Raw genomic sequence first — 23,188 nt, forward strand, 5'->3', positions numbered from 1 at the left:
GCTGAGTGGGCTCTAGAATTGGAGGTTGGGAATAGTGGCATACGTAATGCGATTAAGGGATCCACGGATTCATTACAACATCAACCGCGGATCTCTGACGACCATCTAACGTACTCGAGGTAGTAAACAATCGCGGCCTGCATTGTTGGAGAGTTACATTGCTATATGCGCTTCGATGTTGAGTTATATTGGCCTACGCACCGATGTCTTTTTTTCAACGACTTATGAAACCATAACAGAAGTATGCCGTCGAACTCTCAGTCAAATGAAATGCACGCTACATTCTCAGCTTCGAGCCAGTCACGGCATCACGATTTCCCTGCTTCACACACATCTAAAGACTCGATCCATCGAAATTTTCCTATCTACAGCAAGAGCTCTCAAAATATGTACAAAACACACCACAGATGCGTCATCGAAACGAAGTCTACCACCACAACCCCTCATACCCATCCAGGCCATCCCTCCACGCAATCTCTACCTCAAGGATCTCGAGTCCGCCTGCTCTTCAAGAGGCTCGTCCCTCTACACGCACTGGTAGTAGTAAGGGTTCCACTGCTTACAAGTCGTCCCCTCGACACAAGTGGTAGCGCCGATGTAGTTGAGCCCGCCGCATTGGTAGTACTTCGCTACGGCGCCAGTGAGGGAAGTGGTCGAAGCCGCGAAAGTAGAACTGGCCGCTGTCGTCGGCTTGGCAGCTGTCACGAGAGTCGTAGGGCCGGCGGCGAAGGTTGACGTAGATATAGTGGAAGAAGCGACCGCGGACGACGTCGCCACAACCACCGGAGTCGACACCACCCGAGTAGAAGAAACAGCAGAGGTAACAGCCGCAACAACCGAAGTCGGCGTAACCGTAGCAGAGGGCGACGAGACAACCACCACAGCAGACGACGCCTTAACAGCCGTCGACGAAGCCACAGCCACCGCCGCCGCCGACGACACAGCCGTCGAACCCGCCGCCCCAACCGTAAAATCCACACACGCCTCATACGTCTGATCAATACTCCTTGCATCCCACCACCACTGAATCACACACTCGCCCCCCGTCTCACACCTGCCCCCCAAATCCGCCGGAATCTCAATCTCAAACCGCGTATTATTCGCCTGCTCCGCCAGCGGCACCGCATTCGCCGCATACACCTCCCACCTCACCAGCGGCCTCCCCACAATCTGATTCGTCCCCGTGTCCACAATGCTCACATTCGCGGTCCCCGTGTGCGGCGCGCGGATATCCACGACCATCGGCACCGTCTGCCCGGGCGCGTACGCCTGCACGTGCGCGGCGTTGTCGGCGAACTTGTAGCCCTTGCACAGCCAGACGTCGCAGGCCGCGGCGTTGTAGTCGGCTTGCGCGGCCGCGACTTGCAGCTCGCCTTGGGTGTTGCCGTAGTTGTCCGAGGCTTGGTTGCTGTAGACTTGCGCGCCGCAGGCGGCGGACATGGCGGGGCCGGCGAGGCGGGCGGGCGGCGAGGTGATGAAGCCGTGGGCGTGGGCGGTGGTGGCGAGGTAGGCGAGGGCGAGGAGCGGGGCGAGGGAGGGCATGGTTGTTGGGAGATGGTTGGACGTTGCTTCTGTTGGAAGAGGGTTCTTGGGGGTGGAATGAATGGATTCGGTAGGTAGATAAGAGTCTATAGCGGCAAAGAGAATGAGAATGTAGAAATGAATGTAGCGGTCCCAGACCGATGCAAGCATGAATGAATGAAAGTAAGGCAAAGAGCGCTGGATGAGGTAGAAAGGGAAACCGATTATTCAAATACTTCGACACACCCAGCAAGGGAAGGTGATCTCATTAGCGCTCTGCTATATCCTCCAGGCGATCACACCGCCGCGGCATGAAGCCAAGAAGTTTCCTATCATTACACAGAGGACCTTACCAGAACAGGTATCTAAGCGGCTACTACAAGACCTCTAAGAACGCGGACGAACCAATCGCTTGCTATGTCAATTTGTTCGATACAGCCTACGGTGCGTGAAGCGCTGACTTGCGATACCCACAACACCTGCCAAGCGCTCTCTCCCGGAGATTGAGCGCCACTACATATGTAGTTCCCGCATAGCGTCAAAGCGCTGTTTATATCGGAAGCGATCCGCGTGCCTGGGTTGAAACGTGGTGCGGGGATGGTGGCGTGCTACTAATGTCCCAATGAGTTTCATGTTTCTAAACGAGGCCGAAATGACGGTATGTTCACGTTCAGTCGATCAACCGAGGCTACAGAGGACTACGCGGAGAAATATTATGGCGTCTCGGCGTCAAAAGGAAAGCGAGGAGAGTAAGGAGTTAGTAGAGATCGTGGTGTTGGAGGAACAGTCGGTGATAGTGGTGGATAAGAGGCAGGCGTGAATTAGATGGTGTCGTTGCATCTACAAGTTAGCGCAACCACGAGATACGGGAAATTGGTGTAGCTTAGAGCAATGAGCTCAGTTCTCAGTTTCATTTGTCTCCGAGAGTTCCACCCGTCTCCGCGCTTCCGCGCCCTTCCATCCGATATTATACACGCTCCCCGATCCATGCAAGTGCAGAGGCTGTCCGGCATCGAAGCACACAGCGACGCTGAGCGCTAGCACAAAGTGTTCCCACCAAAAAATCACGCCCCGGCCGCTTCCAGACTCTCCGCCCGCAATCCTCCAGCAAAGCAAAAGACAAGTGTGAAGTATGGGTAGTGAAGCAACAGAACACTTGCACAGGTACGTACCGACCAGAAAGAGATTACAGATCCTGGCCGTTGCAAGAATTGTTGTCCATAATCGGTGGTACGGTTCCAGGGTCGTCCCAAAAGAAGATAAAGTCGAAAGCCATTGCCATTGCCATTCCAGGTGCCGTTCCGGAAGTAGATGTCGTTGCCGAAAGCCATAGCCAGCCGCCAGAATCACCACAGATGTTCACGAGCAAACATAGGCATCAGGGCAATGGCATCACGTCATAGAATTACGTACCTTTCAAAGGAAAATGGCCAACTCAGGCCTCTGGAGGGAACCCTCGTCGAGAATCGGATAATAGGGCACCATAGAGTCGCCGTTCTGGACGTAGGCATCGTTGTAGATGCGCCAGTATGGCTGGCGGACCTTGCGTGCTGGATGGAAGAGACCAGCCCAGGCATAGTTCATGACGGTACCGGTGCCGACGGCGTTGCGAATTGCGTCGATAGCTTCAAGGATCCTGTCGATGACGTGAGGACTCGTCTCGAACAGGTTGGGCCAGACCAGATTAAGAAGATGCAGCTGTGAGATCGTTAGCGGACGTGTTCGTCGCGGGTTTCTTACATACCATTGCGTCTTCACACCCAAGTCCCACAACTCCCAATGCGATGTGTTTGACTACCGAGGCCGCGGTCTGGCGATGGACTTGGTCTCGATCGATGAGGGCGTCTTCGAGGAGCGGTGTGATTGCGTACACATAGTCTTTAGCCATCTCGCCAATGTACTCGAAGAGGAACGACAGCGACTTCAAGACACCGTTCTGAACGTTCAGCTCAGGGACCCGGTACTCGTTCATGAGTGCCGGCAGTACGGTGTATGGACCACAAGTCTCAGCAACAATGCCAATGGCGACAGCCGTGCAGACTCGGCTCTGGCGCTCTTGTACCCTCAAATTGTTCAAGAGTGTGTTAAGGACGTCCTGCGGACCAATGGCTTTCGCAATGAAACCGAAAGTGTTATTGGCGGCGCGACGAATGCCCTTCTTGTGCGCTTTGAGCATGTCGAGAAGCTCAAAGCAGATTCTCATCCATTCTCGGGGCGGGACGCGATCTGCGCCACGATCTGCAATGCGACCGACTAGATCAATTGTATTCTCTTGTACCTTCTCGTGGCGATTGCGAAGGATGGGAGTAAGTCGGGGCAGGAGGTCGCGGACAGGCGGCTGCATCAGATCGATGCCAACAACTGTGACAATGCTTCGAAGCGCACCGAGAATGGAACCCAAGACTTCTGGATACTCCTCTCCAAGGTATTCGTAGAGAATGATGCTAAGCTTGCCCATGATGTCGTCTCTGTCGCAGACCCTCAGCGCCATTGTGATACGAGAGATCAAGTCCGCAGCTTGCATACGGACAGTAGCCTGCTTGTTGTTCAGTCGCCAGAGAATAGTGCTGACGATCTGAGGAAGGTAAAAGTCGATACGGGTGCCCAACGCGTTGATGATTGTTCCCACGCCATTCAAGATCGTGTCGTCTTCCACGCTCTGTTCCTGGAAGGTATGGAGGGCGCCATCGACGAGGCGCTTGTCGAGTTCACCATCGAGATCAGCTGCACCTAAGCTTGTGACGACCTTTTCGATTGTCTCGATTGTCATCTTGCGATACGCCTCGTTCTCATCCTTCAAGTTGTCTACGATGCGCTCAACAATCTGGCTAGTCCCGACCTTCTGACCCAAGTCAAAAGTAGTTTCAACGACCTGCTTGTAGTTGCGCTTGTCGAGTGCCATTCGACGAACCCAGAAGCACTTGAAGAACTCATCGAGCACCTCTGATATCAAGTACTTCTTTTCAACACCCACAGTACCGGCGCACTGAGAAACTACCTTGAGCACGACCTTCTTCATCTCCTCATCGGGCGAGGAGAACTCCCGTAGGAGAATTTCCATGATCTGAGTAGTGTAGTAGTTGGCGTATTCACCGTCCATCAAGGGGATGAGGTAGCCAACGGCCTTGAGGAACGAAGTCAAGCTCTTGCCCCGCTGGCGCCGAGCACCAGTCCACAGGGGATGGAGGATGTCATTGAAGCTATCAATACCGTAAGGGTTAGAAGCCTCAGCAAGAGCGGCGATTGCCAGACTCGTGACTGTACGGACTCGGGGCTGCTCGTCGCTGAGATTACCCGCGATGCAATCAACGAGGCCCTTGAGATGGGGCAGGACGGCGCAACCCAGGAGAATGGGAATCTGTTGAACGATCTTAACACCAGTGTGACGGGCCGCCCAGGACCGCTTGCTCTTGCAGACAGCTCTAAGGAAAGGAAGCAGAGCAGGAATGCCAAGTGCAGAGGCAACTACTGCGAAGGCTCGAGCGGTTGTATTTCGAACATACTCATCCGGGTGATCAATATCTGGACGCATGGTACTAATCATATGCGCGAGGCCAGCGGCTTTACTGAGATTTGAAATGATTTCACGACCCTCCATTCGGGCATAGTAATCCTGGTCGATCAGAAGAGGCTCGATGACGACAAGGATCTTGTGAACAAAGGGGCGGACGAGGTCGTCTAGCTTGTACAAGATGCGGTCGATAACCTTAACGAGCAGATGACGTTCCTGATCTTCCAGAGTCTTCTCCATTAGGAGCGGGAGGATCTGATTGAACAGTGGTCCGGCGTTAAATTGTCGGGCACTATCGGTAAGCTGTCGAAGAGCCGTCTTGCGCATTGCCGGTGTGCCGTTCTTTACTTTGAGAAGCAGACGCATGATTTTGCGTTCTTTTAGTTCTTCGACTGTCATCTGGTCTTCGTCTGCGCCGTCGACCAATTTTCCAAAGTAGGCCATGTCCTCAGCCTTGAAGAACTGAAGGTCTCCGACGCCAGGAATCTCGGTGGGAAGTTGCTTGCCCATCATGGAGTTGCTCTGAGGCGTTTGCATCATGAAGCCACCGTAAACACCTGGGGTTGGTGGCATGAGGCCGCTCGGGGCGACTCTAGTTGGTTCGTAGCCGGGAGGCGGATCGAGGATCTTGTAACCTTCGGATGGCAACATCATGTTTAGAGCTTCATCAGATAGAGGCGCATTGCGCATATCGCCTCCAAATGGCATAAATGCCACCTGTGAGGGGTGCATGGGCGTGGCGAGTCCAGCAGCAGCCGCTGGTGTGGCACCTCCAACCGCGGGCACTTCGTCCCACCTAGGACGCTTTTGTGGTTGGCCGGGCGCTACTCTCTCGTCCCACCTGCTCTTCTTCTTTTCAACCGCCCCATTTGTTTCGCCGTTGGCCACGGGTTCGGTTGCCGTGTCCCAGCGGTTCTTGCGCTTCCTCACAGCAGCGACGGCAACGGTTGATCCAGCCTCGCTGTTCTCTTTATCCGGCGTATCCTTCAAGGTAGCTTGGTGCTCAACAACAGCCCCGGTCTCTCCATTCGCCTCTTTCTCAGCAATGATTTTGCTGATTCTCTCTTCCTCGCGCTCAATCTCCCGGGTTTTCATAATGTCCTTGTACGAAAGTCCATCGTCCTGTACACCAGCTTGGCTGTTCGCGGCAAAAGGATCGGCTCGGGTTGGGGTGAGGGGGCCGCGCTGGAATCGGCGCTTTTGATAGTCAGTTTCGCGGGAGGCGATCTGTGCCTGCTTCTCTCGGGTCATGAGGATATCGGCCTCCTCGGTATCGCCACCTGCGAACTCGTTGATCTGCGCTTTCGTGGCCGTGTACTGTCCCACGAGCCGTCGGCCGTTGAGCTCGTCCGCATCTTCCATATCGTCGTCGCCATCGTTGGTAGCAATGGAATTGTTGTATCCAGCAAATTTGTCAACGGCAGTCCGCTCATACAGCTCCGTGTCGAAGGACTCCGTGAGTGATGCCTTCGTCGACGTGTCAGTCCTCTGCGTGGACGGGTCAAAGGTTTTTGAACCTTTCTTCCCTGCGTTTGCGGAGTTGCGCTCTGCTTGGAGGCGCCGGATGGCCTCGAAATCCTCTGAAAGGCTCGACGTTAGTGAGGAGCGCGGAGGAGTTTGGGGGCACGTACTGTCAGACATGGTGGCAGCTGTTGCAAGCCAGTGTCTTCGGTTGTGTCTGGTGTCCACACGATGCAGTCGGAGGGTGCGCGTAGGATCAGCGCATGCGGATGGAGTGAGGTCGATGAGGTTGATGAGAGACTGGTGGTGAGCGACGTCGCGGAGGAAGTTGACGAGGCCGCGCCAAGATATGCGCACGAGCCACCAAGAGACCCGCGCTCTGCCTCACCTCTTCCAACGTCTTCCCAGGGCTCGTCTGCGTTACTTTAGATTTTCCATTTGGGCCCTAATATATGAGGCAGTTCATACTTCACCGTCGCAAGCCCCTTCACTGAGGTCTCCTATACAATCTAAACAACAGTTCACTCTTTTCGCCCTTTCCCCGTTCAAAGCGAAGTCTGCTCTCCTAAAAGCTCCAGTTGTGAAGACTGTGACCCTTCATATTCCCAAAATTCGCATCAATTTTATAGTCTAAACGCGAAAGAGGTTGGTTTCCTCTATCTTCCCGCACTAGGCAAGTAGGTGAATTGGTTTGTGGCCAGCTTTTAGTGCATCGCATGTTCCCTGTTGCCCTTCAACTACACTCCCAGTCATCAGCGGACGTGATCTGTATATGATCACCACCAGCAGGAACGATGCCGTTCAAATAGTAGAGAGCTGGCCCAGTATATCTGTTCCTCAGCGGATACCTATAGCGACTCGTCAGCAGTGGTGTTTTATCTGTAATGTGGCAACGCACCTGCAATGCCTTCTTCGGAACTCCACTCCAGAGGCCGCTGTGTCATTCACGAATTTTGTCCCCTCGATAACATCTGGCGCTTTCCCTTTTTCTACCCAGTCTACAATTGCAGCTAGGACGTTGTACTGACCATCGAACGGAATGCCTTCTTGCTTGGACTGTCCGATCATCCATGCCCCAGCGCCAGAGTTGCAATGGTGCATACCGGATATTCGAAAGAAGCGCGTAAAGGCATCCAGCTGCGATGGGCTCGCATTCATCCCGCTTGCTAAATGATCGTACCAACGCTCGGTTTCTAGCGACGTAATCTGCTGATCTGCTTGTCCATGGTAGACAAGGAGTTTACCACCGGAAGCGTTAAATGCTTGCAACCCTGACGGAAAAGTGCGAACATTGAAAGGATTTAACGCTTCCACCACTGCAGCATCGCGGGTGGTGAAAGTTGCGGGATTCCACGCAGGATCAGAGTAGACGACATAGCGAAACCAATCCTGAGAATCGCTAAAGGGCTTTCCGGCATAAAGGCGATCAATTGCCCTTAGCTCGCTTCCTGGCTGCATGGCCGGATAAATGATGGTGCCGTTATCGTAGGTGAAAGGACTGAAGATCTTGCGGACTATTTCCACTTGTTCAGCAGTCAGACATTCATCCCCAAACTGCAAATCTCGGCATTTGAGGGTCTCTGGCTTGAAATGACAGAGATCGGGATCTGAGCTTGTTAGCCTGCTCTACGCGTTAATCATAGATACAGTACTAGGACAAAAGTCTGGGCACGCCGTTTTTCATCTTGTCCCGATTAATGACGAGGTGCTGAAGCACCACAAACACCGGCAAGTAGGCCGACTATCAGGATGAGAAATCTTCCTAGCTTAAGCTCTTAGGGACTTTAATCTTATCAGAACTGTCGGAACACGCTGAAGCACCTCCAATGGTGGTGGGCAAGTGTGCCCAGACTTTTGACAAGGCACTGTACAGTTGTAGAATATACGCACACTCGATTATCTCATCTCTGACGTGGTCAATGAAATCACACTGTCTCAACACCTCATCGTGTATCAAACCTGTCCACATCGATGCCTTGATGAAGTCGAAAGAGTTCGCAGCGCCAGTGATGGTAAAAAACGAGGCTCTCCAAGAAATGAGATTATTGAAGTCAGTCGCGGGAGATCCGGCAACGACTGTGAATGATGGTCAGCAAGTGCCTTTCATTCTGTGGATGTCTTCACTCACTACCATCAAAATCGAGTGGGTACTTCTCCGCAGCTCCAATCCCTTGTCGACCACCCTGAGAGCAACCAAAGAAGTAGGCGTATCGATGAGGCTTCCCGTAGTACTGTTTTGTCACCTCCTTCCCGACCAAAGTAGCCGTATGGAGTCTGGAGTGTTTTAGAATAAGAACAGCTATCTGAATGATACACATACGATCTTCCAGCAAAGTCCTCCACGACATCAGTGTTGTGAAAGAATGATGTACCCCCAGTGCCATTATGACCATTGTTTGAGCCTACCGCAGCAAACCCATACTCTGCAGCATATTCTATGATAGCGTAGTCAAGGCCTGGTCAATACTCATCAGCGACCATGTTCCCAAAACACTATCTACAAGGCAGACTTACAGCCTCCAATTCCTCCATTTCCCGTTGCCACAAATCGCCCGTTCCAGTTATTCGGCAGCCAAGCTTCAAATTCAATGGACGATCTATCGCTTGTGCTGATATTCAAGGCGACTCGGCAAAAATCTTGTGCTACCGGCGAATTCGTCCCTGGGCCTCCGCAAGTTGTATCGCGGTATTTGAGATCTACAATCTTGTTGCGAGGAATATACTCAACTATCTCGATAGTGGCATTCTCAACCACGGGCTCGAAGGACTCGCAGGCATATTTGAAAGATGCAGCGTTAATGTGAAGGAAAGGTAGGTAAAGCAAGACTGAGAAGATCAACAAAAACATCGTAGCTGCTGCAAAGGACAACGATTCTTGTTAGTATGGTTGCTCCGAGAAAGTCTACGGCATGCGGTTACTCATGCCAAGCAAATAGACAAGATGCATTCGAGATCTTTCACCCACCTGATCGAAGAGCTAAGAGACTTGTGAAGTTTGTGTGCTTTGCTGCTGCGAGCGGAGATGCATGCATCCTTGGTGGATCTTTGACCCGCATTGGTGTACCGCAAGTTCGGCGAAAGGCCATTCTCGCACTATTTCAGAAGTAACACTTCCGTAGCCGCTTTTGGAAGCATCATTGGAAGTCGGGTAGCATCCGAAAGATAAAGATGTGATTCGTGGCTTTGAGACGCTCCCACGCTGGGCGGGAAAAAGTGGCACACTCATAAAGTCCTCTTTAAGTCTACTCCTGTCCGCCAGTGCTTGGAGTGCTTCAACGACTTTTAAAATCGCACAAGGTGAAGAGCTTCCATCACGCTCAAGTATCTGTAAATACATTGAAGCAACCCAAGCAGTGGCATACAAGTGTGCACACTCACCGCGCAGTTTGTTTAAACTCAGAGTGCCACTTTTTGTATGCCCCGCGTGGCTCTCGCGATCATTATTGGTGCGGTGCAGAGGGAATGACACTAGACTACTTTAAGGAATTTCGAACGTAACGCTCATTTGGTGAATAGTATTGCCTTAGAATAAAGCACAGGAAGCAATGTAGTCCAGCAGACACCGGAACAGAATGCGAGAGACATATAGACTTAGAGCTAAACTCTCGAGAAGACAACAAGCAGTAATTTTCCTTGGTCGTAGGGGCTACTTCCAACGGTGTCAGAATATCGAAAACCTTGGAAGGAGCCCGAAGGGCAATGACGAGATGACCATTATGGTCTGATTTGGAGTTGCGAGATTCAGATCGAACACGCTAACTCTCGAGTATGATCACAAGTCGGGGGCATTTGTTCTAGCATTTTGTATTTCATGGTATTGAAGTAAAGTCCTAATCATAGCCGAAGCCAATTCAAGGTCCCAAGTTCCAGCCACCAAAGCTACAAAAGAGAAAACCCAGAACTGTATTGAAGCAAGCATTATACTGAACCGCAGTTCCAATTTAGGCCGAAGCCAACACCGAGGCTCCAATTACCAACCAGCTTAGCAACAGAATAGAGGAAACCCGCCCATATTGAAGTAAACAAGCAAGTATTAGTCGGTAAGAGAAGCATGGACATGGAACAAGAAGCAGAGCAGAATGCAGAAGTGTTGAGCCAACAGTAGAGTGAAGGTGTTGAACAACAGTAGAAGGGGTGTGATAATGCAACAAAACAAGGGTAGTGTTGCAGCAACAAGTATGTAGAAGTATGAGCAGGAAACAAAAAGTGAGGCAGAGGGGAAGGTTTGAAGAAGCAGTACAACAAAGAAGTGGATGTCTGCAGTCTCTTCGCCTCGAAACACTTTAGAACTCCCCCACATCATATCGTGGCCATCAGCGACGAGCAATCTCAAGGTCGGTCTTACGGTTGGCCTCCGTAAGTTTCTTCTTGAGTCCCGCGATGAGGCTGCCGTGCTCAACATATCCCCACTTCTTGACGTTGGGCTCACCAGTCTTCTTGTCTATGACCTTGCTGTGGAAAGAGTTGCTGCCGAAAGAGAGGATCTCCATGACAGCAGCCGCGTCCTTCCTATAGGGGCCGGGGTTGTTGAAGCTAGTGAGCCAATTACCAGCATCGGACCAGATGACTTTGAGGGCTTGGGGAACCTGGGAGTTGCTAGATACGTGGTCGAATCGAAGCTTCTTGAGTTGCTTGCAGCCAATTAGCAGCTGAAATGCTGGCTGCGCCGTCTTCCGCTCGTACATCTCGACGATGATCTTGGTAATGTACTTCCTGCCAACATCGATCTGCAATAAGAAGTTCTGCAGGCTGTAAGTAGTCTCCATGATGAACTTCTGATTGAAGAGGATAGGGAGAGCCTCTTCGCGGACCTCGCGGTTGAGGGAGAGGATAGCCAAACGGTTCAAGCCAGTATAAGCCGGAGCGAAGCTCGACTTGTGCGTTCCACCCCTAGTCTTGACTCGGATAGTCTTGCCTTCATCGCAGAAGATATGGGTGTAGATTCGCTCACGGGTGTGCTTCGGCAGCTTCATGAACTCGAATGGGAGGGTCTGCTTGACGATGATTGCCACGAGGCCCGAGTGATTGGTCTGGCCCATGTTGACCTAGAAGCTTGGTTAGCACGACCAAAATTAGGTCCAAACGAAAAGTGCTTACCATTCCCATCAATCTGAACGGGTTGTCAGAGCGGAGCTTGAGAAGTTGGCCGAACTGAAAGTCCTTGCCCAGCTGTTTACATATTAGCATGGATTCAACACAGTGATAGAGACCAACGTACATCAGCAGACTGAGTCGCGGAGTTGAAGTAGACCTCGAGGACGATTCCAGGGTCCGCTTCCTCCAGCTTGTTGACGATGGCCTCATTGACGTCGTTAAACTTGTTCACCTATTCATAGTGTCAGATATGCAGGCCGGGGCCAGGGTGTTTGATTGCTTACCAAGGCGCGCTCGCGAGCTTTGAGCTTCTTGAGCTCAGTACCTGAGATCTGAGTGGAAAGTACGAGCTCTTTGCCACGGGAGCGGCGTGGCGTGGGAGTGCATGCGACGGCACTGCCCGGGGTGGGAGTGCTTGGGGCGTCCAGCATCATCGCGTCTTCAGATGTTGCGGAAGACATGTTGTCGGTGAGAACAGTGAGAATTCTGGGTGATTTGAACCGTGTGATGAAGGCGATCGACCCCAGGTAGGTGTGAGAGAGAGTTGGAGGTTGGTTGAGGAGAGGAGGCAGAAATGAGGTGGGGTGGAAGGAGAAAGGATATTTGTAGGTGGAAGAGGGAAGAAGTCAGCCGAGGCGAGTTTGAGGTGTCCAGGCAGCAACTGAGGCCAGAGACGCAATTTCAAGTGAGGAATAGGGTCGCCGTGGAGCGCGTGCCGTCCGCTGGGGTGCCTCGATGTGGTAACAGCCTACGCAAGATTAGCACTCAGAGCGCCCAATTCTCAGGCGTCTTGAACAGAGACCTCTGCAGAATAAGTCAACAGAGCTGATACTGCGAGTAATGCGCAAAGTGACTCGAGATTGCCGGGTGTTTTGCTGAATGCCTTTAAGATCCGAAGTTGGCTCAATGGTGTATAGGTTGAGCACTCAACAAAGCTTGACGGAAATATACAGGGTTCTAAAGGGGCTTAAGGTCATATGGATCATATTTGAACTCGGATCTCACTATAAGTGAGCAGTGTTGATAATAATTTGACGGCATTCGGTGATGCATCAGGGAACGGCCCAGATTGTCAAAAGACATGCACTTCTTGGGCAATTTGGCTCACGCCGCAACTTGGCAGTGGCTTCTTTATTCGATCGGCCGCTCTGTACGACTGTATCTAGAATTCTCGTTCGAGGAGGATATCGTCGAGTCGAAAGTCGAGTATCTATCTTTTCCGTTAACAATCAGCTCAGTAAGAGTCGTGCCATGCAAATCAAGTCTACGCCACTCAACTTGAATTCTTTGGTGTTACGTCTTTGGAATTGCCTTTAGATTAGTCTCGCGCTTGATTTAGCAATTCATCATTGCTCATAATACGTTCTAGGGATAATCACATGAATGACAGAGCCTACTGCAGGTTAGGAAGTATCGGCATTTCTTAGTTTTAGCAACTACAATTCAGCGATATATCGTCAGCCGTGCTACACTGAAAAAAGGCTTGAAATTCGAGTCTTCCAAATCTATTTTCTTACAAGGTCTGATGCCTGGGTGATGTACACCAGCCCCTCAATCGAAAGCGCTATTGTGTGTGTGAGAGATGCGGAAAACTGGAACGAAAGACTTAGATAAGAAAAGGCAGGCTTGATACAATACCGCTGTGTATATGGACCTACTGCTGCCGTCGCCCAATGAGCCTCCTAAACGCGCTTTCGTCATTAGGTTGCGGGAAACCCGTCTTATCATCAAAAAGCATTGCTAGAAGGCTTCTCTTACCATATCCAGCATATTGAACCATAGTTTCTAATCAAAAGACTACTAGGGGTGTTCCGTGAGCTTAAGATGAATATCCGGGATGTTGAGGTAGATGGATAGAAACAAAACACGTTCACCGACGTTAAAATAACTTTGGAGCTCTGAGCACGCCCCTCGCCGATCTCAACATCCCACCTCAACTTCCCCCAAACTTTCCCAAACCACCGCGCAATCGCCCCAATTCCCGTCGCAACCACCTCCAAACCTCCCACCCACAATCGCAAACATGGCAGAAGCCTCCCCAAACCCCCTTCCCGCCGACCTCACTCTCACCTTCCCCTCGCCCACCGCCAACGGCACAAACATGGACATCGACATGAAAGAAGAACCAACCTTAGAAGTACCCTCCCTTTTCCCTCTCAAACCAACCCCCAACCCATCCCTCCACTGCCATGAATCTCCGTAGCAAGGCCCTAGCTAAAGCCCAGCAGAACCAGCCCGTCGACCCGCCCACGCCCTCCGCCGCGCCCACGACGCCCCTCCCGAACCAGAACACAGCTGCGACGTCGGCTGCGCGCAGCTCGCCGCACCCGGGCCAGAGCAATGGGCCGCTGCAGCAGCCGCCGGCGAATCCGATTCCACACGGGAGCCCGACGAGGGTATATTTGAATAGCTATGTTACGCCGTATTTGTTGGAGGCTATGAAGCATTTGGCGACGCAGGAGTAAGTTTGGTTATCATTTTCCGAGGAGGGCTTGGGGAGGTGTGATGTCGACGGAAGACTTGGGATAGCATGCTGATGCGGGTGCATACAGGCCCGACAAACCGCTGAAATGGCTATCTGAGTTTCTGGCGGAGAAGAGCAAAGAGCTGGAGGGTTGAGGCAAAACAGCAACCCGACATTTCTCGTCTTCCTAAAGATGGTTTGTTAAACAGGCAAGGGCATGTCACTCTGGTGGGACGGTTGTAAAATATCTGCATGGGTCTGGCGTTCAAAATGAGGGTGGCCTACTGGGCAACGGAGATATCACTTTGGGACAGCACAGCTGTATCTGATGCACTGGAGAACGGTGTTTGTAGTGGGCGCGGCACTTATGCACGCTTCCCTAGTTGCTCATAGGATTGCCATAATCGACGTTTGATGGATCTCATTCCCTCACAATCAATCTACTGGTAGTTGTGAACCTCAGTCACCACCCGGATATGCCTCCCATGTGCCAATCCTCCAGCAAAAAAACTCCATTTTGATGACCAGGCGACTCGTTTATGCGACCAGCGTGCTGGCGGTGGCGCTCTCGTATCTCCAGGTCGGGGGAAGGACACCAACGGTCTTGTAGCTAAATAATCGGTGAGTAGACGCTCGACACTTCGATCGGCGGAGGACATACTAGCGAGACAGGCGGTGGATACGGGACTCGATGAGAATGAGACGGAACTAGCGTGTGTTAGTCCTCGGCTTCTCAACATGGGAGTGCGTCTAGGTACCTTGGAGTCCTTGTCGTTGCGGTTGCGCTCAAGATGCTTGCGGACGGCAACAGCCTTCTTGATCAACACTAAAGTTCGAGTTTAGTGATTGCGGCGAAGAAAAAAGAGCTCTAGCAAGGCAGCTCACTGTAAAGGTCCTCGGGAATCTCAGGAGCTTTGGTATAATTAGCATACGAAGACATGCAACGGGAGGAGAGAAAGAATTCTGAACATACCAAGACCTGTTCAATCACGGGCACTCTGTCAGCATTGAAACCAAGCAGAGGCAAATTTATATAGCGCTGCAGATCCATTGCTAGAGAGCAAGTACTGCCGTCGACCTGCGCTTCACACGGGATGCGTACCATTGCCCTTCAGAATTCTCAAGATCTTGTTTCCGGTAACGACCTTGACCTGTGCGATACCGTGCGAGTCCCGGAGGACGACACCGATCTGGGAGGGGGTTGCACCCTTCTTCGCGAGCTTGCAGATCTGGTCGACAACCTGCTCGGGGGTGGTCTTGAGCCATGCCGGGGGGGTGCGCGAGTAGGGGATGGCGCTGGCCGATATGCCCTTTCCGTTGGAGTGGAGTCTGCCCATCTTGAATGTCGGATACCGTTGGCGTCGGGGTGCTGGTGGTGATGTCGAAGTTGTCGCGGCGGAGCTGGAGGCGAGGTTGTGGGAAAACGCAAATTGTTCGCTTGTACGCTCGGGCCGCATGGCGACCGCAGCTGGGCCTTACGAAAAAACTGCAACTCAACCTCAAGCCTTCTCTGCTACACCTCACGTCAACAACATCGACTCGATCGAGCACCTCCGCGATCCAGCTCCAACTATGGAGCCTCGTGGCTAGACAGCCTGGATGCTCACGCATGCGTAACCTCATCATGCAGGAGACCTTGGCATGCTGGGCAAAGGGTTTCTTCAGACTTGGGTATGTCCTTGCCGTTCACACCTTTACACCACCTCCCTTCAAATGATGATCTTTTCCAATACATACAATATTTCTGGTACCTCTTGATTTAGTGGGCCTGCGGGTTCGCGATGATCGCAACGGACTTCTGATAACTCCATCACCTCTTGTTACATTCGAAATCTCGGCCTTGCATCACGCTAACAAGTTTGAAGATAGGAATAGTATTGTATTATAACTCACCCTTCGAGCCAGCCGCTCCAAAAAGGTTACTGTCTTGCTTGGGAACGCATTGATAGTTGGTCTCCCTTCTTGATGGCTTGAGAAGTCCCCGCTTCACGCCCTCCCCATGGGAAGTCACACCTTCTAGTCGGCTATGGGCTCAGATAAGCAAGCATGGGCTGTTATACATGATTGATCCTGGTTTAGGTAGGCCGGTAGATTATTAGAGGTGGGTTCAGGCAGCGCAAGTTCGGCATTCATGAAAGCTTGACAATGGCACCCAGCCTTCCCTTAAGGATACGTTAGAACTTTGATACTATAATGGACGTATGAACAGTACGCTGGCCATAATTACACAAGACTATGAACTCGTCAATGTGACCGAAGTAGCTTCATCGCCGTGTGAGTATCGGGTGTCCCACGTGCGAAGCCCCATGCGCTGGCCTCCAAACCAATATTTTTCCAAGGGCTTGTCAAATTTCTCATTGGTTTCAGCTTTCAAATTGTGATTTTCCTAGCACTCGTGCCTCTCCAACCAGCCTTATGCAGGGAGCCTGGAAAGGCTCGAGTAGGTGGCATTTCCTGCGGATTTCGTCTATCTCACATCTTCTTGCAAACTAGCGTTGGGCATCAGGTCCACGCTTTCCCCTTCTATTCTTTTTCCAAACACAGAAATGAAGTCTTGAACGCGGATGGAACATTGAAATGCTGCCCTAGCATCTAGCCCGAATCATAGCTACCTGCGCGGACCCTGCTCGCAGACTTGGCAGGCGGAGTGCTGGGAAAACACACATTCGTAGTTACCTGGTGACCGTTGGGAGCCCCTTCGATGTCTTCAATTTGTTCCATGATCTGATCAATAGGTGTCCTAGTTTGAGGGAATTTTGTTGTTCAAGTGTCGGTCCCCTGAAATGAGGCCGTTTTGGCGTGTCAAATTCTCGAGGGTCCAAATCGTGAGCTTGCTCAAACGCATCGGCCAGCGCGCTTCAGTACACGGGGGAGCTTCTTCACGAGCAAGCGAGCCACGCAGTGTCCTATTTACCACAACAAACGCCATGAACCTCGCCCTCCTCCACCTCCACTCTCCACCAACCTTCCTCATTCTCGACCCCCATCTACCCTAGATCTGTATACCAATACGCGATCACAGCGCTTACCTTCTAGCATTTACTGCCTAACGCCGCAATCATGCACGCCTACCTACACACCTTTCTGGTGTTGACCTTTCTTCTCTTGACCTGCACCGTCCGCGTAGTCGCGAAGACGTCCGGCGAGCTGTGCAATGGCATCGCGGTCATGGAGGGTGGTAACTCCTACTGCTCGCAAGTTACCAAGATCACGTACCACAATATCAGCCAGTCTGGTAGCTACAAGTCGACTACCAATATGGACCTGAACAGCGGGATCTGTTCGCACGACAATGTCTCCTATCTGAACACGGGCACCCTCACCCCGCTCTTCGGCGAGGTAAGTCAATCTCTGCTTGAAACGGGACGAGCTTCTTGAGCATAGACTAACAAATTCTCTGCGTCAGGTCTCCATGCATCTGCGCGGCCCCATGAACCTGACTCAACTCGCCGTTTACACGCTGCCTGGGACTGTCTCTGGCAAACGTAGCTCGGTCTACGATCTCGGACTCAAGGGCAAGGGCCATCGTCACAAGTTCGCTGGCATCCAGCCCAAAGTTCATGGTCATAAGCATGATAAGCGCGACGTCGGCGATATGGTTACCGCCACCATCGACGGTCAAGCTGTTTCATGGATTAACGTGTACGACGGCACTCCCGCGACTCAAGATACAGACACAGCTACTTCGCCGACTACAGAGGCTACTCTCAGCTCTTGCGACAACAGCCTTGTGACCATCACTAGCGTCGAGAATGTCTATGTCACTACTACCGTCACGGAGGACGCTGAAGCGATGAGCACTGCTTTCATGAGCCCAGATCCCACCGTCGCCGAACAAAAGCCTCGCACTACTGTTTACGTCACGACGACCGAGATTGTTATGATTCCCACTGGATCCGCTCCTGTACTAATCAAAGCCGAGGCGACTGGCGTTGATGCGATGACCGATCTACAGTCGACGGATTTCTCAAGCTCGACAACTCTGTTCTCTGCTAGTGCAACGACTACTAGGGAAAATTCAACTCCGACGACTTTCCAGTCGGTGTTCTCCACATACGCGACCTCTACCGATAGCGACAGTCAGAGCAGCGTAGCGACAACCTCCACAGATCCATCGAGCTCACTACAGCCATCGACCGTCGTCAAGGCAGACGCAGGGTCATGGAGTCGGGTCGCATACTACCAATCTGCAGCTTCAGCTCAAGCCACTGGATTCGCGTTCCTTAACAACCGAGGCAACGATGCGGTGTCGGGAACATGGGACTCGTAATGATACCGCTAACATAGATTATGTCGCAGCATAGCTAATCGAATATAGGACCTTCGGCAACTCGCTCTCTTACGCGTCCAGCGACGGGACTACGTGTGCGAACATCAGTACTCCCTTCAACGGCAATCTCTCGACCTCCGAGGTCGAGCTGGCGGTATTCACGAACCAAGTCTGTAACGGAGATTGCGACTACACTCGTCCTAAATCTGTAGCCCATCGTAAGTAGAGAGGAAACTTAACTGTTCAACAGGGCTAACAAATAAGATGGTTGGAGCGGTGAAGCAAAGGCCTTCTTTATCGAGTTCCAGGCGGATCACTATAACAACACTCCAGGTTCCAATCAAGGGTTGATCCAAGACGCTCCGGCCTGGTGGTTCCTCAACGCCAATATCCCGCGGATCCTCCAGTATGGAGACGATCGGAACGGAAATCCTTGCTCTTGTTGGGCCTACGGCTGTGGCGAGTTCGACGCATTTGAGATCCTCGAGATGGGAGAGATGCGTGCCAAGTCGACGCTCCATCGCCAGGGAAATATAGAGGGGGGAGACTCAAACTATTTCCTTCGCCCGGTCGGGAAGACTATCAAGGTCGCCGTTGTCTGGAACGATTACGACATCACGGTTGCCATTCTGGATGATAGCTTCTCATTCAGCGAGACCCTCACTGCCAGCCAGATTGCTGACATCGTCTCCTACTCTGAGCAAAGTAACACAGATTCGCTGTTTGCTATTGGGACTTAATGCGACATCAATCTCCGACTTCTTTGCTGTTTGCCATCTGGCATTTGCAGCGTCGTCAGTCTCAGATTTCTTGAATGTAGCTTGGAGGCTTTGGAGGAACGGAAGGATTTTCCGAGAAGTTTGGTATGGGGCATATCGTCCACCGATGTATAGTAGCAAATGACAGACTTTCCACCTGATGTGGGAGGATTTCTATCTTGATAAGGAAGAGGCGACTCATGTGACGAGCGATTTGCTTGTGAAAAAGCCGTGAAGCTTAGGTCAGCCAGGATAGCCTCGGCCTTGGGAACCGTCAACCCTCTTAGCCGTGCACCGCAGTCACCACCAGCAATCGCCCTCGCCACGCATCACGAACCTCGCGCTTCTTCATATATCTTGCGAACATCCTACAAACGACTAGAATCCTCGTTGACTCTCTCGGTGTCTCTCCCTGCTTTATTTATCCGCATTCCCCGCTTCTCTACTAGCGCAATCTGTGAGATCACATCACGACTACAAGAAACTGGACTCGCGGACTGCCACCGCACACAGACCGATGAAAGAGTGGTGAACCGCTGCGACTTGGAGAGATGGCCGCACCATCGCCACCGAAGCCCTGGGAGCGCGGCGGCGGAACAACCAGCGCGCAAGTTGGTATGTTATTGCTTGAATGAGTCGTCTTGATCGATCGCATGCTAATCCTAACGGCAGGCCTTACGGGGACCACGAATAACACATCAATGTCCTCCGCCACGACGACGGCAACGGCGCCCTCCTCCGCGTCTAATCCGCCACCTCTCCCCGAACTACCCAATACGCTGAACTCTGTCGTCAATCGCAACTCGTCGAACTATTCTACAATGAATCAGAATCGCCTCGGATCATCCCCCTATGGTTATGGTTCCTCTCCCTACTCCTCGCCCTACTCTCGACTTGGAGGCGGACTTGGAGGTGGGCTCGGCGGAGGCTACGGCTCAATGTACGGTGGCGGGATGGGAGGCATGTACGGCGGGATGGGCGGCATGGGTATGGGAGGCATGGGCATGGGTGGGATGTACGGAGGGATGGGCGGCATGCCAGGCGACCCGAACAACCCTGCTTCCCTGACCCAGTCGTTCAGCCAAAGCACGCAGGCGACATTTCAGCTTATCGAGAGCATCGTGGGCGCCTTTGGCGGGTTTGCCCAGATGCTTGAGAGCACGTATATGGCTACACACTCCTCATTTTTTGGTAAGTCTAGACTATCTAACGAGAATATGTAATGCTAACGATCGCCTTAGCCATGGTTTCGGTAGCCGAACAGTTTGGAACCCTCCGACAAACACTTGGGTCGGTCCTTGGAATTTTCACAATCATGCGATGGATGCGGACAGCCATTGCAAAGCTCACAGGGCGTCCACTTCCCGCATCCTCGAAGGAGCTCACGCCCGCAGGCTTCGCTGCATTCAATGGACGCATGCCCGATGGCTCGCCCGCAGCGCCGAAACCTTCCAAGAAGCCATTCATCATGTTCATGGTCGCCGTATTTGGTCTTCCATATCTGATGGGCAAACTCATCAAAGCCCTTGCTAGATCGCAAGAGGAGGAAGCCAAGCGCCAAATGGAGGCAAACCCACAGGCCTATCTTGATGGCCAGCCATTAGACCCGAGCAAGCTGGACTTCTGCCGCTTGTTATACGATTTCACACCCGATACGAACATGGCGTCAGTACAAGGAGTTGACTTGGCCGTCAAGAAGGGCGACCTTGTAGCAGTCCTAAGCAAGACGGATCCGCTCGGAAATCCATCAGAATGGTGGCGGTGTAGAGCACGCGACGGCCGCATGGGCTACCTCCCCAGCCCATACCTAGAGCCGATTCAGAGGCGGCCAGCGCAAGCCCAGATTACCAGCGGCAGCCAAGTCGGCAGTCCAGCCGGCAGTCGCGCACAAACTATGACAAGCAGCTCTGGTAGTCGTGCGGCGACCATGACCGAGACCAAGGCCCCAGAGAAGCCACCCCAGGTGGCAGGCAAGGCGGGCGATATTGGTGTTGAGAGTTTCCAAAAGGGACAATTTTATTCATGAGGATAACGGCTTGACATGGCGTACAGGCGCTTTTTAACCGCGATGCACTGGAAGGAGCGCTTTCTGTGTAGGTACTAGGGTTATGGGTTTACGGGCTCCTACAGTATTTGTGGCCCTCGGAAATGGGACAAGGGAATGAGCAGTTCTTGGGCGTCTTTCTTTCTCTATGTATGTTGAGCTTGGTTGACAAAAGCGGTTTGAGCGCTGGATACGAGTTCACCAGCGATCTTCTTTTATAATTGTGTTAAAAATCTACGGGGCTTCTACATATCACATTCATCATTGTGCTGTGTATAGTGCCTTACCATAGATATCCGTACACTTTCCTGCCATTATCTGCGGGACTCTCACGTACTGATAGAAAGTTGGTCAGCGGGAGCATTTCCAAACTACGTACACCTTGCTGATGCTATCTGGGGTGGCCTCACAAGTTTACTACTTGTCCAAATTGCCGAACGCCTCTCTTATTTAGCATGCTGAAAATACTATGAAGCTCCTCATGCAGCGGTAAACAAGTGTACGGATTCCTATTACTAGCAGTAGCTAACAGCTGTGAAGAAGAATATGCTACATTGTCCCCATAAGCCTATTGCGGCCCTTTTGCACTATGTATGCCTTTTACAAGCTAGGGAGTTGCTTAGCATTCAGTAATTTTCGGTGAAGTCATATCACGTGTGATATATTTACCAGCGAATCACCCGGCGTTTCACTTTGGGATCTTCGGTGGCCCCTCGACTAGCAATCCAGCTTCTACAGCTGTCGCGGCGCAACCGCTGCCTGCAAACGTATCCACCTGGCCGAACAAACAAACTTCTAGGGTCGCCTAACCATCGCCGCTACCTCTGCTAACCTGATCTCACCTGGCTGAATCACAGTCCTTCCTCAAATCCTGGAGGTCTACCCCACCACGTTGATCCAGCACTTAATCCTACATTCCTACTACTCACTCACCAAGACTCACCTAAGACACCGCCAGAATGTTTGCCAAAAGGCTCGGTAAGGTATGTAATACTCCACCGTATGGTCACGATCGAGGAAGCTAACCTAGTGTCTAGGAGCTCTCAAAGGTATGCCAGCCCATTCCGAGACCCAGAGCGCGGCCCATACTTATCCTTGCGTAGATGCAGGGCCATCTCCCACCAGGCATCGAGCTCATAAAGGTGGACGACTTCCAGGAGTGGCTTGTGGATCTCAGAGTGCTGGATTCGAACCCGCTATACGAGAACGAGATCTACCGGCTCAAGTTCACCTTTGGCAAAAACTATCCTATAGGTAGACCTCTCTCTCTCGCTGTATGACTACGAATGAAGATCTGGCTAACACTCCCACTACAGAATCTCCTGAGGTCGTCTTCGTCAAAGACGCAACTCACCCAATACCCTGGCATCCCCACATCTACTCCAACGGAATCATATGCCTCGACCTCCTCGACAATGCTGGCTGGAGCCCCGTGCACAACGTAGAGAGCATTGCAGTCAGCCTGCAGAGCATGTTGACAGGGAACTCGAAGAGGGAGAGGCCGCCAGGAGACGAGAACTTTGTCAAGTACAACACACAGCGGCCGAAAGACATCAACTTCTTGTTCCATGATAATAGCGTGTAAGGATGCAGAGGGATGAGGTTTGGAGAGGGATCCATGGGCTCGTGGTCGTTTACCTGGCATATGGCTTTTGCATGGCTATGGGTTGCACTGGCGTTGGGGCGAATGCTCTTTGCATTGGTGGATGAACGCCATAGCTGCTTTATGATATTCTCATTGACGGGATGATTACGCCTAGGCATGATTCGAAGATATCAGCCCGGTTGTTTTCACTATAAATTCGATGTCCACCTGCTGCTTCTCTTGCTAAGCAAATAAATACCTGATATGAAGACTCTATAACTTTATTGGGTTCCACCATTTTACTCCCTCCTAAGATACCAATGTGCCTACGTCCTCTCAGGCCTTGGAGAGTACCTTAAAGTAATGGACAGAGCATTCACGGGATCCGAAGGCTCATCACGGGATGGACGTCGGCACGCACAGACTGCAAAATCCCCGCGGCCTTAGCGGCAACATCGATTTCATAATTTTCGGAGCACT

General features: G+C 51.9%; 9 protein-coding genes across 9 annotated transcripts; 4 read left to right on the plus strand and 5 right to left on the minus strand.

The window, feature by feature from the left end:
- Positions 1 to 344: 344 nt before the first annotated feature.
- Positions 345 to 1,481, minus strand: BDZ99DRAFT_466267 (uncharacterized protein). The gene has a single exon (XM_033720734.1). It carries the CDS (start codon positions 1,438 to 1,440, stop codon positions 526 to 528), a length of 915 nt encoding a protein of 304 aa, XP_033572934.1. The 5' UTR covers positions 1,441 to 1,481; the 3' UTR covers positions 345 to 525.
- Positions 1,482 to 2,937: 1,456 nt separating this feature from the next.
- BDZ99DRAFT_501511 (ARM repeat-containing protein) lies at positions 2,938 to 6,673 on the minus strand (the record flags this gene model as incomplete). The annotated part of the gene is made up of 3 exons (XM_033723822.1): positions 2,938 to 3,219; positions 3,266 to 6,612; positions 6,664 to 6,673. 3 exons carry the CDS (start codon positions 6,671 to 6,673, stop codon positions 2,938 to 2,940), a joined length of 3,639 nt encoding a protein of 1,212 aa, XP_033572935.1.
- A 253-nt stretch (positions 6,674 to 6,926) lies between these two features.
- On the minus strand, positions 6,927 to 9,579 carry BDZ99DRAFT_574209 (putative feruloyl esterase B precursor; the record flags this gene model as incomplete). The annotated part of the gene is made up of 7 exons (XM_033728356.1): positions 6,927 to 7,341; positions 7,392 to 8,100; positions 8,384 to 8,569; positions 8,622 to 8,767; positions 8,814 to 8,949; positions 9,008 to 9,346; positions 9,459 to 9,579. The coding sequence occupies 7 exons, from the start codon at positions 9,577 to 9,579 to the stop codon at positions 7,227 to 7,229; spliced, it is 1,752 nt and encodes a 583-aa protein (XP_033572936.1). The 3' UTR covers positions 6,927 to 7,226.
- A 1,227-nt stretch (positions 9,580 to 10,806) lies between these two features.
- On the minus strand, positions 10,807 to 12,048 carry BDZ99DRAFT_479983 (uncharacterized protein; the record flags this gene model as incomplete). Its single annotated transcript, XM_033722307.1, has 4 exons — positions 10,807 to 11,538; positions 11,591 to 11,662; positions 11,712 to 11,819; positions 11,872 to 12,048. 4 exons carry the CDS (start codon positions 12,046 to 12,048, stop codon positions 10,807 to 10,809), a joined length of 1,089 nt encoding a protein of 362 aa, XP_033572937.1.
- A 1,472-nt stretch (positions 12,049 to 13,520) lies between these two features.
- BDZ99DRAFT_423357 (uncharacterized protein) lies at positions 13,521 to 14,607 on the plus strand. The gene is made up of 3 exons (XM_033717019.1): positions 13,521 to 13,724; positions 13,816 to 14,048; positions 14,140 to 14,607. Exons 1-3 carry the CDS (start codon positions 13,611 to 13,613, stop codon positions 14,204 to 14,206), a joined length of 414 nt encoding a protein of 137 aa, XP_033572938.1. The 5' UTR covers positions 13,521 to 13,610; the 3' UTR covers positions 14,207 to 14,607.
- BDZ99DRAFT_449673 (uncharacterized protein) lies at positions 14,373 to 15,388 on the minus strand (the record flags this gene model as incomplete). The annotated part of the gene is made up of 5 exons (XM_033718131.1): positions 14,373 to 14,661; positions 14,713 to 14,759; positions 14,810 to 14,877; positions 14,937 to 14,963; positions 15,154 to 15,388. The coding sequence occupies 5 exons, from the start codon at positions 15,386 to 15,388 to the stop codon at positions 14,589 to 14,591; spliced, it is 450 nt and encodes a 149-aa protein (XP_033572939.1). The 3' UTR covers positions 14,373 to 14,588.
- Positions 15,389 to 17,463: 2,075 nt separating this feature from the next.
- On the plus strand, positions 17,464 to 19,217 carry BDZ99DRAFT_423363 (uncharacterized protein; the record flags this gene model as incomplete). Its single annotated transcript, XM_033717020.1, has 4 exons — positions 17,464 to 17,544; positions 18,007 to 18,317; positions 18,370 to 18,539; positions 18,586 to 19,217. 4 exons carry the CDS (start codon positions 17,464 to 17,466, stop codon positions 19,059 to 19,061), a joined length of 1,038 nt encoding a protein of 345 aa, XP_033572940.1. The 3' UTR covers positions 19,062 to 19,217.
- A 172-nt stretch (positions 19,218 to 19,389) lies between these two features.
- BDZ99DRAFT_423365 (uncharacterized protein) lies at positions 19,390 to 21,575 on the plus strand. The gene is made up of 3 exons (XM_033717021.1): positions 19,390 to 19,694; positions 19,752 to 20,270; positions 20,321 to 21,575. Exons 1-3 carry the CDS (start codon positions 19,631 to 19,633, stop codon positions 21,103 to 21,105), a joined length of 1,368 nt encoding a protein of 455 aa, XP_033572941.1. The 5' UTR covers positions 19,390 to 19,630; the 3' UTR covers positions 21,106 to 21,575.
- Positions 21,576 to 22,226: 651 nt separating this feature from the next.
- BDZ99DRAFT_395120 (UBC-like protein) lies at positions 22,227 to 22,708 on the plus strand (the record flags this gene model as incomplete). The annotated part of the gene is made up of 2 exons (XM_033715933.1): positions 22,227 to 22,377; positions 22,440 to 22,708. 2 exons carry the CDS (start codon positions 22,227 to 22,229, stop codon positions 22,706 to 22,708), a joined length of 420 nt encoding a protein of 139 aa, XP_033572942.1.
- Positions 22,709 to 23,188: the final 480 nt, after the last annotated feature.

This window comes from Mytilinidion resinicola (genome assembly GCF_010093595.1).
Source record: "Mytilinidion resinicola strain CBS 304.34 unplaced genomic scaffold BDZ99scaffold_17, whole genome shotgun sequence".
Taxonomy (NCBI): domain Eukaryota; kingdom Fungi; phylum Ascomycota; class Dothideomycetes; order Mytilinidiales; family Mytilinidiaceae; genus Mytilinidion; species Mytilinidion resinicola.